The 16,124-nt window shown below is 40.2% G+C and overlaps 1 protein-coding gene across 5 annotated transcripts in view; it reads left to right on the top strand.

Moving 5' to 3' along the window:
• The window catches only part of STARD9 (StAR related lipid transfer domain containing 9), a 244,365-nt gene that overhangs the window by 146,480 nt on the left and 81,761 nt on the right, over window positions 1-16,124 (top strand). For all 5 annotated transcript variants that reach the window (XR_012159442.2, XM_073348593.2, XM_073348592.2 and 2 more), the window contains exons 20-22: window positions 622-731; window positions 4,350-4,397; window positions 13,024-13,214. Coding sequence is in view for 4 of the 5 variants with exons in the window: in XM_073348593.2 (XP_073204694.2) it covers window positions 622-731; window positions 4,350-4,397; window positions 13,024-13,214 (349 nt within the window). In the remaining variant the exon portion in view is untranslated. The remainder of the gene's footprint in view (window positions 1-621; window positions 732-4,349; window positions 4,398-13,023; window positions 13,215-16,124) is intronic.

Below are 16,124 nucleotides of genomic sequence, written 5' to 3'. Positions count from 1 at the left end.
TACTTGCCCCATTTCCTCCTTCTAGTGGTCTGTAGTAACACTAAACCATTGTGGCTTGACATCAGTGCCATTTCCAGAGTTGCTTAGCAAAAGAAAATGCAGATCCTCTTAAATCATTTAACATGCCCTTGTTTTCCAGTCATGACTTCGCTGGCGTTGAAACAATATAATTTAAGGCATTAAAGTGGAAAGACCATTTAAAAACTTTCCACGATCAATAGTATTCTGAGTTGTCGTCTTTATGTTATTAGCTCACTGTTCAGCATTAAATACACTAAAAGCAATTTTAGCTGGTGAAATTATAGAATTAATGTATTGAGTGTCCCAGTGTTATTATCCATGCAGGTGTTGTTACATGCATCAGAGTTAGAGACTTAAATTAAAAATTGATAAAAGGAAATACTTTTTATATGGTGTATAAAAAGGGAACTCACTGCTGCAGGATATTATTCAGGAGATAGTTTATTCAGATTTCCAAACAGACTTAGACATCTGTAAGGTCATTGGGACAAGGACCATACCTCTATTCTGCAGCACATATTAACAGCAGCAATAATAAATTGAAACCTACTAGGTTGTTTTAATATTCCTTCCTCCTGCTCCCACCTTGTTTTTTAATAGATTAGTGAAGCCTCCCCCATATTGAGCAGCAGATCTTTGGAATGGCTGGACTTGGATGGAGATTTCACTCCTTCCCCTCCCTATATCTTTTCTCCCCTTGAAAAAGAAAGGTAAGTTTAAAAGAAGTATTCACCGGAATGTAACTTCCCTGGAACCTGGGTTCATTTCAAAGAGAAGTGGAATGCTTAGGTCCCATCATATTTTATTTCCTTATTTAGATTTAAATTATAATGATGAGTAGAACAGCTCCAACAGGAGAGATTGAGAGAACCACCCCTGATTATTCTATGCCCTGGTGGTCAGGGCACTAACTTGGGCTATAAAAGACCCAAGTTAAAATCCTTACTTCAAATCAGGCAGAGTAAGGATTTAAAAACAGGTCTCCTACATTCCAGGTGAGTGCCCTAAGCATGGGCTATTGGGTATCCTGGGACACACATGCTGCCAGTCCCCCAAAAATGCTCTGTATGGTCACCCCCAACAGTCTTTTGTATGAGGCCCAATCTGATATGCATGCTCTGAGAACAGCTACTGAATTGGGCCCTGCAGATGAGATAAGTGGGCAAGGTCCTAAAATCCTGAGGGGTTTAGGCATGATCTAGGATGCTGAACTGATTGGCAGTGTTAGGACTTCAGTGATTTTGCACATGCCCAAAGCCAGAAATGTAGGCATATTTTCACCAGAAGTTTAGTCTTCTAGGGAATTTTAGGCACCTCCAGGGAGAGGTAGCAACTGAGCAGAAATCTTAGTAGCTCCTAAATTCCTTTGTGGGTCTAGCCCAAAGAGATTAAGGTCAAAAGATCCCACTGATTTTGGGTGTCCAATTTGAGATGACTAGGATCAGATTTTTCAGAATACTTAGCATAGATTAGCTCATTACATGTTCAAATCACAGCTCCCATTGACTTTAGTTGCTGCTGTGAGTTCTCAGCACTTCTGCGAATCAGACCCCCGCAGGGTCTCAACTCAGGCACCCAGAAAATGAGGAACACGCAATTAGTGATAACCAGGGAAGAGTTTGGTTTAAGTGATTTGTTCAGCATCACATAGGAATGCTGTGGCATAGGCAGGGATTGAATCCAATTCTCAGGGCATTCAACTTCCTTAACCATGAAACCATCCTTTCTTTTCCTCACATGCCTTCCAGCTTGTGCAACAAAGGGGTTCTACAGACCGCAACCTCCTTTACTACACAACCTTGATTCATCCCCAGAGCAGGTCTATCATGTGCACTGAATAAAGCTGTGGAAAATATAATATGTGATTGTAATGCATTATGGTCTTTAATTTCACAAACAAGGGGGCTGAATTACTGCTGCACAGGCAACCTTAATTCTGGCATTTCCTAACTTTTGAGTGCTTAACTTTGCAACCTTAATGTTCCTTTAAGCTAGTTTTGGTGTGTAATTTAAGTTATAAAGAGGATGCAATTTGGTGTATTTATAAAACTGAATATAACCATTTTCTTATTCTTAGACAGCTGTCATGCTTCAGTGCCAATCAGGTGGTGATTTGTATTTAATTGTGGGGGAAAGAACAATAACTGCTTCCATAGTTCTCCTCAAGCATCAACCCATTTCTTTGCTAGAGTTATTCTAGTGGAATAGCAAAATTCAGCATCTTTAAACTCTCTTGGAATGTTTTGCCTTTTTATATTTATGAACATGAAGCATTCATCCTTATACAGTATTTGTGCATTCTTTCTGTGTTACTGGCTCCAAGTGTGTACTGTGTGCTCTCCTTCTCTCAGGATCCTCCTAAGCTAATTTATTTTAATTTTAATACAGAGATACCTTTTTTTACAAAACAATATTTGGTATTTATTTGTTTTGTACAATGTACCAGGTCATGTCACTTTAACCTCCCTTCCCCCCAGAATGGAAAAATTTACAAATAAGACGTTTGCTAATGATCTACATGATGCCAAGAGACTCACTACACAGTTTTGAATATAAAAGAGGTAGAAACTTTGTTGTAGGCTCTCAATGATGGGCATCAGATATTTGCACACATCTCAAGGCATAGAATCATAGAATATCAGGGTTGGAAGGGACCTCAGGAGGTCATCTAGTCCAACCCCCTGCTCAAAGCAGGACCAATCCCCAATTTTTGCCCCAGATCCCAAATGGCCCCCTCAAGGATTGAACTCACAACCCTGGGTTTAGCAGGCCAATGCTCAAACCACTGAGCTATCCCTCCCCCCAAACCACTGCCCTATGCTAGGCCACTGCCCTATGCTAGAATAAATATCAAGGAGATGTGAGATAAAACTGGGGCTGCTTTACAGAGGATATAATTCCTGCTACTGCTACTCCTAGTGAAGTGCTAGTTTAGTGTGAATGCTTATGGTGCAGAAAATGAGTTCTAAGCAGAGCATGAAGTCCATAGGTGAAAAGCCTGACTTAATGAAAGCAATGGGACTTTTGCCTTTGACTTAAATGAGATTTTACTTCATGTGCAAAAGTATTCATAGGCCTGGGGTCACGACAATCTTTGACCAAACCCTGCTCTTTGTTAAATGCAAGTATAATTATTTTCATTTGAAATACAACCATTTGCCTCCAACAGGCTTCTGACTATTCCCTTGAAGACTCACAGGCTAGAGCAGGAATTGGCAACCTTTGGCACATGGCCCATCAGGGAAATCCTCTGGCGGGCCGGGACGGCCTGTCCACCCGCAGCGTCCGCAGGTCCGGCCGACCACAGCTCCCACAGGCCGCGGTTCGCAGCTCCAGGCCAATGTGGGCTGCGGGAAGTGGTATGGGCCGAGAGATGTGCAGGCCGCCATTTCCCGCAGCCCCCACCGGCCTGGAACAGCAAACCACGGCCCGCGGGAGCTGCTACCGGCCGGACCCGCGGACGCTGCAGGCAAACAAACCGTCCCGGCCCACCAGCAGACCTCCCTGCAGGCCATGTGCCAAAGATTGCCAATCCCTGGGTTAGAGGTTTCCATTGTTGTGTCCTATTGTATTATAGTGTTAGAAGATGGACGAAACCAAACTACCAGCCCTCCACAATCAGTTGTGACTGCATATAGAAAAGAACAAATTAAGTAAACAAAACCAATATGGAATGTTGTGAATCATACAACAGCATTTATAATATGTATAAATTGTATACATCTAGGATTGTATATCACTGTTTTGTTTTGTTTTTTTAGTGAGTGTTCGAGTTGCCCTCATAAACTAGATAGGATTGAGGGCTATTTCTGATTGATTTCCAGATTATGTATAGAAGCACATTCCTTTAGGATGGGAATATGCTATGTTATAGTGTATAATGTTGCTTTCCATTTTGCCATGATTATCTTAAACCGTTACTCTGAAAATGAAACTTTTTGGTGTCCTGCTTATTTGAATTTTTATTAATGACTGTTACTGATATAATGTGCGAGTAGTTTTTCTTAGCTGTGTTTTACCTGAAGAAATCCAGCAATCTTTTTTTTTGTTTCTTTCCTGCAGTCTTTCCACAAAGTTAAACTAAATTTTTCTTCCCATGCACTAAGTGATAAGTGTGTCTCTTATTCCAGATAAGTGGATTTGCTCATGTGATTGAAATGTTTCCCCCTAAGAGGATCAGCACAAAGGTCTATAATATAGGGCTAAAATGGGTCTGAAGTGGTCTGTAGATGTTGCAGAGGTCCTCTCTACAGAGCAGATCAATGTCACCTAGTAGAAGTGTATCTGAAATACAGTACTGACTAATATATTTCTTCATTTTCCCACAGTCAAAAGCATATAGGCCATGAGGAGTGCAAACATTCAGCTGAAATGAGGTAAGACAATAGCTTGAAGTTAGTAGCTTGCATCATGAGATTTTGTGCACAGGTCTCCAATCTTTGCAAATGAGTATCCATTCTCATGCAGACTTTGAGAATTACAGATATGTGAGGCTCAGAGAAATTGATACTGGTGCAAAGATGCAGTCAGCTCCTTCCTCTGTAATCATTAGGTCTTCATCTCCATTCTTGCCTCATCCTGTTCAGATGTGGGAATTACACCATATTTTTCAGAGCAATAGCATTGTTTAATTGCTTAATTTTCTAGGCTTTCTTAGTTATGACTATCACAAGTTAGAATTATTAGGATCATGTCAAAACCATGTTGATTTTCTGGCCTTTCTAGCCCTTCCTTTCCCGATTGGCTGCTGTGGGAGGAGGCAGTTTGGACCACGATAATCCAAGTGCATTGGGTTTTTATTTTGATTTCATCACACTGAGGTGTAAGAACGGCAATTTGCAATCGAAGTACAGATGAGACCCTATTGCTTGCTGCCATGATGCTATTCTTATTTCACATTTGATGCTTTTTTGCTTTAGTGGCTTGCCAAGCTATTAAACTCAAGTCCCAAGTGAGACAAACCTAACATTCTAATGGATTCAACCTCAAAGCTGCACTGACCAATTGTTGTGGGTTTTTTTTAGTGTTGTAAGTGCAATTTAACAAATGGATTGCAAATGACCCTGCAAAGCTTCTTCATCTCATCTCAGGGTTCTTTTTTTCAGTTATACTGTAAGCGTGATAATGCTAGTTTTGAGGGGATAGAGTGCTATAAGTCAAATGCTGCAGTTGGAAGGAGCTGTGGAGTAATTGTTGACTAACTCCCAACATTATTCCAGCTGACATAGGACTGAGTAGTGTCAAAAATGGATGGGTGAAATTCACACCTATGCAAAGGGTCAGCACCCTTGCGCCTTCCAAGTAGGGCTTAAACATGACTCAAGCAGAACTCAGTGATGTGTAAGCTGGCTCTCTACCCAGGGCTGAATTTCACCCATTTGGAATAAACATAAAGAACATCATGCCATTTTCACTTTTAATTGTAATATTTTTATGAGTGTCAATTTGGTAATTGACATAAATTCTCATAAATTCATTGTAGACTTTTATGTGTAACCAGGTCAAGCCTGTACTTTTTGTTCCCTTGATAAGAATAGAATAACTACAAACATTCACAGTGAAATAATATTAAGGCTCTAACTCAGTCTGACAAAAGCAGGTAATTGAAATGTAATGCCAGATGTGTTTGTCCTTTATGTACCAGGCCCAATTTAACAAACTTTATTCTTGTAAGTATTCCTAATCTCACGAAAGGTAGTTCCACTGACTTGTATGGGACTACTTGCATGTGCGAGGACTAATCATATGATTAATGTTTGTAGAATTGGGCCCTATGTCTGGTGGTTCTAGGGATCTCCAAACTGTATAGGGTCCGGTACAATATCTACTCATACTAGGTGAATACTGGTTGAACTACCAATACAATAGGTACAAAAGTTAAATCCTAGTGCCACAGAAGTCACAGAGAGTTTTACTGTTGACTTCGGTAGGGCCAGGATTTCACTCAAAGAGAAAGAAAGAATGTTACTTTTTACTAAGAAAGGGCCCACTGGAAAACAAGTCAGTCTGTTTTTAAAATCCCAATAAAAACTAGCTTCAGAATAATGCATTACATAAATACTGCATATCAGAATTAATGGATTTAAAACAAAACCTATGCTTCATCATTAGGGGTCTCAGATATTCAAATAATCACCATATATCCCAAATTTCCTTGATAAATTGTGCTCTGTTTTAATGATGAGGGATGGCATTATAGAATAAATTGTTTAAGAAGCCCAAGTGTTTTAAGATCAAAATCAGGCCCATGTAACAAAAAAATACAAAAAACTAGAAAACGAAAGAAGCAGCATCCCAGAAATATAAGCTGAAGATGCATTTTAGTTTCTTGGAGAAATAATCCACTTTTATATAACACATCCAAGCTTCCTTCTTTCTCTTTCTTCCCTTCCTCTGCCCCCCACCTCCTTTTTTTTAAATTACAACGGTGGTGTTTTTTCATCCAGTTTAAAAGAATAAAAAAATCAAATGGTTTATTTATAAATATTGGAAGACACTGTAATTCATGTTAACATACTTAATCCATTGCAATATGGTGAACAAGGAGAATTTCCTGTTAATATTCTCATAATAATAATAATAATATGAAATTCTAATAATGGCTCTCATTTGGAGATCTCAGAGCTTTATATTTCTGAAGTACGTAATGGATCACTTCACCCACCTGTGAAATACTGTCACATCTGGGGTGGGATACAGCAGCTGAATAACAGTGCACAGCGGCATTATATAGCACTTCAGCACACGAACTGAAGAATGCTATATTCAGTTGAAATCACGGGGAGGCTGAGATAGAGTGTAATTCCAACTGAGCTAGAATTTTGCAGAGACACCATTGTCCTCTATGGAGCATATGTTGTGTCTTGACTTACAGGAGTCTTATTCTGGACTAGGGAAAGGACTGTAAATTTATTCTCCAGAGGCAGTGTGCGTGTCTCGTTGCTGGCCAGAGGGATAGGACTGTCTTACAGAGATGCTCAGATGTGTTGTTGGTAGGTCACTTCTGGCTGGTGGTGTTATGTCTGCATATTTAGGCAGTAGAAGGAGTTGGTCATACTCTTAAGAGGAGAACATAAGACAATTGAACAATCACACTAGTCAGCAGACATTTTTTTTCTTTAAGCACACCAGCTTGTCAAAGAACTAAATGCCTGTCTTGCAGGATGATGATGTCCCTTCTCCAGCCTTTAGGGATTTCCCTTCGTGTGCTTGTTTTCAAAGATCACATATGGCTCTTCTACCGTTTTTAATTCATTTTCTTTCTGCATATAATTGTGTAACCTGCAGAGTGTCAAGAGATTTGGGAAGGAGATAACACAAAATGTTCAGAGCCATTTTATCGCTTTTCCCTTTAAGAGCTCATAAGCTTTAAATTCTGTGATGTGAGCAGATATGTATAGCTAGTTTCCTAGGGTGGTCCTGTGCAGTTGCTGTAATCCTCTACTTGCTGTGTGTTACTCTGAGGCTATGGTGTGGTGTGGGAAAGGAGCCTTCTGATTGGACAAATGTGCTGGTGAGGGGATATAGTAGAGAAAAATGCAAATCAGTGGATGGGCTAGAAACCCGGACTTGTAATTGCTTTTATTGCCAGCCTGTCTTGCTTTGCAAATATACAGTGGGAAAAAAAATCTACTCTGATTTTTTTTGGTTTATATAATAAAGAAAAATTTAACTGGAATCTGGATCGGCAGTAAGAAGGGGGAAAACTGTCTGATTTGAGTGATGGTTTTTCTGTCTTTAAATCAGTAAAACTGGTGTTAAGGGACAGTATTTTTTTTCTTTTGTAATACTACTTTGCTTAAGTTTCTTGTTTTGAGCCTTAATGTTACATTGCAAGAAGCACTCTGCTTCATTACAGGGCTATCGCTGCCATAGTTACTGAAAACTGCATTATGCTGTAGAAGCTGCCAGCCTCTGCATCAGCCTTGGAAGTGTTTCGGGAAGAGGGGAGGGGAATTACACAATAGGACTCCAGAAAGCTGACAGCAAAACAGGCTGGAGAAAATGTGGATCTACAGCAGGTTCATTTAGCATGCCTAATGCAAACTTTGTGGATAGAAAGATGAGATGAAAAACAATCCAGCTTTGTTACAATATGAAGATTTTCTCAGTAATTTATTACCATTAGGTTAAGGTTGGTATTTTTTTTTTTTTGGCTGCCTACTTAATAGTTTTAAATGTTTACTTAGAGGAGGATGAACTGTTAATATTTCTATTGTATTTGGTAAATCTGGGGTGTGTGTACAATTCTACAGCGGCAAACCGCTGTCCTTTATTATGAGCTTGCTTTTTGACATGCTGTGCACCACTAAATGGTGGTCTTGTCTATCTGGGTTTCTGTTTTGGAGATAGATGCTCAGCTCTGCAGAATTTAAACGGCTTACCCTATGCCTGTCCTGATGTTAAATTATTTTATTTCCTTATAGTGCTACATGAACTGTTTATGTATGCATGTGGATTTGGGAGAGAAGGGGTGCAAGCAATAGAGGGAACTGATCCCTGCTTGAAATACATAGATTTGGAATATATGAAACAAGATGAAATCTTACTGGTGTGTCCGGTTCAGGGTATGTTTCAGTGGACCAATGAAACAACCACCTGTACTTACCTTGGAATATGTTAATTTGTTTTTGTAACATAAGATGACCTTCATTTTTAGTTAATAATTCAGATGTATTTTGAACATATTAATTGGACTTTAAATTGTCTGTTTGGAAAATTCAGCTACCAGATATGTTAGCATTTTATTTTCTTGTTTGGCTATTGTCACTTCATTTATAACTTCACTTTATCATTTTCACAAACCAGCAAGGATAATTTGGGGTGACTGTAAAACGTTCAGAATGTAAATGGGAAACATTTTGGATTCATATAATTGTTTTTATCACTGAATGTGGAGTGACAGATCTGAATCCCAAATCCAAGCAAATCACATTATTCGCAAGATCACTAGCCTCACAGCCAGTGGAAAAACACTCCATGTTCTGCCATACCTGTATTATGTAAGCAGCAGCCTGTGAATTTTCATTATCTCTCTCCTCCTCCTCAGAGAAACCGTTGTCAAGCAGTAAATGTATTAAGGCTGGTTGGTGGTCCGTCCTAGCCTGTGCATGGGTACTCAGGCCTTTCTTCATTGCTATGTCTGATTTTTATCTCATACTACTAAAAACAGAGAGAGAAGGCAGAGACACCAATATAGCAACAGAATTGTAACTAGCATGTGCGTCTTGCTCTTTTAGCAATAATAGGACAATATTCCCTTCCTCTGTTACAGAATCAATTACCTCAGAGAGGTAAAGAGCCATAGCTCTTTGTCCACATAATGAAAACATAGGATTATAACAGTATGATAATAATTGTAGTCATGGTGTTTTCTAAGTGTTGCAAAGCATTTCTGATTGCAGTGGGGTATGGGTATACTTCCGTGTACTGTGTCTTTCAGGGACGTATTCCTAGTACGGAGCTTTCAATAGTGTAAGTAGGTTTGGCTAGTATTGTCCTGCTGAATGTGCAAACTCTAAATTTTAACATTGGGGAGATTAACTAGCTTCATGCCAATTCAGCAAAAACAAACTCTCATGTGAGTGGATATGCTAGTGCTGCTGGTACAGCAGAATTATTGCTATGTAAAACTTTTAAAATGTTTTCATTGGGGGGCACAAAGGCTCTTTAAAGCTTTACAGTTTCCTTTAAAAAGAGCAAAAGTGTCAATCTAGAATCAGAAACGTAGGTTGGCAGGAACCTTGAGAAGTCATCAAATTCAGTCCCCTGTGCTGAGGTGGGACCAAGTAAACCGAGACAATCCCTGGCAGCTGTTTGTCCAACCTGTTTGTACAAACCTTCTGTGATGGGAATTCTACAACCTCCCTTGGAAGCCTGTCCCAGGGCTTAACCACCCTTTATAGTCAGAAAGTTTTTCCTGATATCTAACCTAAATCTCCTTTGATGCTTGTCCTATATTCAGTGGGCATGGAGAACAATTGATCACAGTTCTTTTTATAACAGTCCTTAATATGTTTGAAGACCTGTAATCAGTTCTTCCCTCCCGCATCATTTTTTCTCAAAACTAAACATGCCCAGTTTTTTTAACCTTTTGTCATTGGTCAGGTTTTCTAAACCATTGATCATTTTTGTTGCTCTCCTTTGGACTGTCTCTTATTTGTTCAAATTTTTCCTGAAGTGTGGTGCCCAGAATTGGACACAGCACTCTAGCTGAGGCCTCATCTGTGCTGAATAGAGCAGGACAGTTACCTCCTGTCTTACATACAAGACTCCTGTTAATACACTCCAGAATGATGTTAACCTGTTTCACAACGACATTACATTGTTGATTCATTTTCAATTTGTGATACACTATAACCTCCAGATCCTTTTTAGCTTTACTACCAATTAACCAATTATTCCTCATTTGTAGCTGTGCATTTGATTTTTCCTTTCTAAGTGTAGCACTTTTCACTTGTCTTTATGGAATTTCATCTTGTTGATTTCAGACCAAGTCTCCAATTTGTCAAGATAATTTTGAATTCTAATTGTGTCCTCCAAAGTGCTAACACCTTCCAGTTTGGTGTAATCTGCAAATTTTATAAGCATACTCTCCACTCCATTATCCGAGTCATTAGTGAAAATACTGAATAGTACCAGATGCAGGCCTGACCCCTAGGGAGCCCCCCTAGATACACCCTCCTAGTTTGACCGTGAGCAGTTGATAATTACTCTGAGTATGATCTTTCAATCAGTTTTGCACACACTTTATAGTAATTTCATCTACATCACATTTCCCTAGTTTGCTTTTAAGAATGTCACATGGGACTGTCTCAAAAGTCTTACTAAAATCAAGATATATATCATCTACTGTTTTCCTACCCCAATCCACTAGGCCAGTAACCCTGTCAAAGAAGGAAATTAGGGGTGGTTTGTCATGATTTGTTCTTTACAAATATCTGTTGGCTATTCCTTATAATCCTGTTGTCCTCTAAGTGCTTACAAATTGACTGTTAAATAATTTGTTCCTGTATCTTTCCAGGTATCAAAATTAGGCTGACTGGTCTATAATTCCCAGCTTCTCCTTTGTACCCCTATTTGAAAATAGGTACTTAGTTTGTGTTTCTCCAGTTCTCGGACCTCATATCCTCCCTGCATCCTCAATGATAATTGCTAACAGTTCCAAGATTGCTTCAGTTGGTTCCTTAAGTGCTCTAGGATGTATTTTATGAGGCCCTGCAGACCTGAATACATCTAACTAATCTAAATATTCTTTAACCTGTTCTTTCCCTCTTTTGACTTGCGTTCCTTCCCCCTTGTTGCTAATATTAATTGTATTGTATCTGATCACCATTAAGCTTTTTAGTGAAGACTGAAGCAAAATAGGCATTAAACACCTCAACCTTCTTGATGTCATCAGTTATTAGCTCTCCTTCCCCATTAAGTAGAGGACCTACACTTTTGTTCATATTTCTCTTGTTCCTAATGTATTTAAACAATTCCATCTTAGTCCGTTTCATGTCCCTTGCTACGTGTAACTCATTTTGTGCCTTAGTTTTTCTGATTTATGTCCCTACATGCTTGTGCTGTTCTTTTGTAATCCTCCTTAGCACTTTGCCCAGGTTCCACTTTTTGTAGGATTCCTTTTTGGTTTTCAGGTCATTAAAGAGCTCCTGATGGAGCCATATTGGCCTCTTATTATTTTTCCTATCGTCCTTCGCATCAGAATAGTTTTCAGTTGTGCCTTTAATATTGTCCCCTTTAGAAACTGCCAGCTCTCCTGAACACCTTTTTCCCATAGATTTTCTTCCCAGGGGACCTTACCTACCAGTTCTCTGAGTTTGTTTAAAATCTGATTTTTTGAACACCATTGTCCTTATGCTGCCACTCTTGCTCCTTCTTTCCTATCTATCTATCATTTCATGATCACTTTCACCCAAATTGCTGTCCACCTTCCTATTCACTGCCAGTTCATCCCTGTTGGTCAGAATCGAGTCTAAAATGGCTAAATTAGCTATAATTTTGTAAATAAAAGTTTTATTCGTTCCTAAAATGAATCTGTAAAAATGGCATTTTCTATGTTTATTCTTTTTCAATGTTTTACACATTTAATTTGCTAAGTTTACAAGTAAAAAATGGTTTTCAAAAGCAAAAATCCAAATGTGGTTCATGCATCATTCCTGTAAATATTCTACAGTTGAACCTTAATTATTAATTGTGGTGTTGATGCACAAACCAGAATGGAATCCAGCTCCCTCTTTTCATAACTATGAGTGGCTTAACACTACTAATGTAAGAGAAGCTAGTAAAAAATTATTTTGTCATTGAAATACATGTGTACGTATCTTGGAATTCACTCGGAGAAGAACTGTTAAAGTGTTTTTTTTTTAACATAGTCACCTTTCTGACGATAACTGCACTTAAAATATAGAAGAAGCAGCCTTATCTAGTGGTTAGAGCAGAGAATTTGGTGACAAGATCTGGGCTCTTATGTTGACTGTATTAGCGACTGACTGTGTAACCTTGGGTTACTCGCTTAACCTCACTAGGCTTCAGGTTTTTTTGGTCTGTAACAAAAGAATAATAATGACTTGTCACTTTTGCAAAGTACTTTGAAATCTTCAGATGAAAGGCACAGCATGCAAGGTATTTTTACATATTTAAAAGAAAAGGATCTCCTTATAGGATGACCTTAAACAAAAATGATCAGTAACAATATTAACAAGTTACCTTTGCTATTAACTTTCTAATGATGGAATTTTCTGTTTTACCATGAGAAACCTCGTATGGTAGCTTTTACTGATTTATATGGGATTGTGACATACTATGTATGACATCACATATGCAACTACCTTAGCACCATATGATCTTGGCAGAATTTTCTACCCCTTAAATGTGTTTGATTGTACACACAATAGCTTGAATTTTGTCTGATTTAAGGGTCTGTCTAACATAAAGAAATGTCTTAACAAAAAAAGTTTGTGTTTCTTGGTTTAAAATCATTGTTAACATTTCTAACAGCAGAGAGATAGATTTTGTGCATGAAGAATACAAGCAGAAGCTGAGAGATCAGGAAGCTTTCCACAGGGAACACGTTCAACAGCAGCAGCTCTACGTTGAGGATTTAAAGCAGCAGATCCTGGCAGGACAGATCAAAGCAGAGCATGAACTAGAATATGACCAGGCACTAATCAACCAGCAGATCAGAGAAAGTGGGTGTCTCTCTCTCTTTCTCTCTCTTTCTCTCTCTCTCTACTTCCCTTCTTTTACTGCATTCCTTCATTGCTGTTTTCATTTTTCTCCCCTTTTTACATTTTTGGACCGTTGGTGGAGTCTTTGACAGTTAACTAGTTTTCTCCTATAATTGCCCTCCTTATGAGGACAGTTATCAAACTTTTGCTGATAGAGGACTAATGGAATTCATTAGCACCTTGCCTGCAGCACTGGTTTATTAGCTTGGGGGTTCACTGCTGAGTGGTGGAAGTACTACTACTCCTGCGGGAATTCTGGGCCACTGTGCAATACAGAATTTGCACGGAAATTAATGTTCTGCGCAGAATTTCCTTTTCCCCCACAGAAATGAACTGGAGAGCTGCTGGCCACCAATAGGGGCTGCTGGATCATGCAGAGTCCAGCTCGCAAATACAGTAGAAGACACTGCCTGGGGGAGGGGAAGGGAGCCGGAAGGCTCCAGGCAGCTGCAGTTCCCAGCATGCCCTGAAGGAAGGAGGCAGCATGCAGGAAACTCCAGAGAAGCCCAGGATGCAGTATCAGGCTGTTCTCCCTCTTGATCTCTGGGGCGGGGGATAGGAGGTGTGGGTGTCTGGACTGGTGTGGGGGGTGGCGGCTGGACACTGAGGAGTTGAGGGTGTGAGTGTCTGGGTTGGGGAGAGGGGCGGCTGGGCTCTGGGGGGGATAGGGGGTGCGAGTGTCTAGGTTCGGGGGGTCCCACAGCTCAGTTTGGCCCACAGCTGGGCCCTGGGGGTAGGGGATGAGAATGTCTGGGCTATGGGGTGCCCCACGGCTGGGCTCTGAGGGGAGGGGATGTGGGTGTCTGACCCCGCAGCTGGGCCCTGGGGGTAGGGGATGAGAATGTCTGGGCTATGGGGTGCCCCACGGCTGGGCTCTGAGGGGAGGGGATGTGGGTGTCTGACCCCGCAGCTGGGCTCGGGGTGGGGGGCGGGCAGAGAAACAGGAACTTGGTTGTCATAGGGGTTTCTTTAACTCTCTGCTCATGGGGGACTTTTTTGTTGTTGTTCTGTATTGCTGGAAGGTATTTTGAAGTAAATTACAAAAATAATTGAAACTGGCATGATTATATAGCAGGGGTGGCCAAACTGTGACTCTCAAGCTACATGCGACTCTTGTACCATTAAAGTACAGCTTGCGTAGCCCCCCACATCTTCCCCCATTCTCCACCTATCAGACTGGGGGATAGCTCAGGACCTCTGCCTTCCAGCGGGGTGGTGGGGTAGGGACTTCTACCCAGCGGGTGGGGCGGGTCAGAGCTTCAGCCCTACGGGGTGCACCTGCCAGGGCTCGGGGCTTCAGCAGGAGTGGGGCTGAAACCCCAACCCCTGGCTCCCAGCAGGTGTGCCCCAGCTCTCGAACTTCTGAAGATGACATATGTGGCTCGGAGGGCCAATAATATGCAGAACTTTAAAATATTGTTTGCAGATTTTATAATTTTTTGGCACAGAATTTCCCCAGGAGTAGTACTACTTGTTTTATGGCATGGAGCTCAATGCCTCTCCTGATACTCCCGGTTGCTGCTTGTATTGCGTGGCTCTATTTAAGTATTTAACTCAAGTGCCCCTTATGGCAGTGTGGAGTGACTTGGCTATCTGGGTTTTTTCCTTTTTTAAATGTCTAACTGTTATCTCTTGAATTTATCCTGGGAAGTTGAAACCCAAGAAGGCCTTTCAAGGCTGAGATAATTTCTGATGAAAGGCATGTGGGGAGTTGCTCTTTGAAGACAAACTGTTATACACACCAGCACACACTGATGGAACAACTCATGCTTGCAACTGCAGTAAAGATCTGTGGGTGTTATATCCTTACAGGTATCACCTGTAAAATGGCATAGACCATATTCACACACTCATAGTCCATTTCACTCTCAAACTGATGTTCATAGGAAAATGTATGTGCACAGGCCCATGGCATGGATTGAAATCTTCTGCAGATTCCATGTGAAACCTAAATAATGAAACCAATTAAATACAGAGAGAACCAAAAATTACAAGAGGGACAAACGTGAAAAGGAAGAGACAATTTGTTTAAAATCTAGGTCAACACATAATATATAATATGAAATTTACAAGGGACACTCAAGTTTAGGGGTAAAATCATGGCCCTGCTGAAGTAAAAGTGAGTTTTGCCATTGACTTCAGTGGGACCAGAATTTCACCTAGGTTTCAAAAATTTGCTTGATGGCAGCTCTGTACAATAATTCATTTTGTTGGCCTCTAAAACTATTAATTTTGACCTTCTCTAAATGTGATTGACACCTTCCAGTCAAATGCTTTCATATCTTTGTCAGTACTGAGCAAGAAGTGTCCTGCAGTAGTTGAAGCAGAGTCTAATTAATTATACGTTAAAACTGCAACATTACTATTACATCATGGTCTCTTCTCTGTCTGTACATTCAAATGGAAATTACAGACCGTTTCTCCAGTTTGTCCAGATCATTTTGAATTTTAATCCTATCCTAAAAGCACTTGCAACCCCTCCCAGCTTTATAAGTGTACTCCCTGTGCTATTATCTAAATCATTGATGAAGATATTGAACAGAACCAGACCCAGAACTGATCCCTGCGGACGTCTCGTGACAGTTATGTTCTGCAGGGACAATGAAGCAGTTGACTTATGAGCACAGGAAACAGAACTTTCAGATCTAGAACTAGTTTATGGAACTCATAAGAGATAAGAATGACCGTGGAACTAACCACTTTCAGAGCTAAATGCAAATTCCATTTTATTGACTTAGCTTTCCCTCACTTTAGATGAACATACACATCAGCATAAACGAGCAAAACCAAACCAACAAATATAATACATAAATTAAGTTGTTTCTTCAACAGGCTGGGAAAGAAGAAAGGGGAATATAGAGAACTATTGTT

Source organism: Lepidochelys kempii, chromosome 6, assembly GCF_965140285.1.
Source record: "Lepidochelys kempii isolate rLepKem1 chromosome 6, rLepKem1.hap1, whole genome shotgun sequence".
NCBI classification, from domain to species: Eukaryota; Metazoa; Chordata; order Testudines; family Cheloniidae; genus Lepidochelys; species Lepidochelys kempii.
This window is presented reverse-complemented; position numbering and strand designations above follow the sequence as displayed.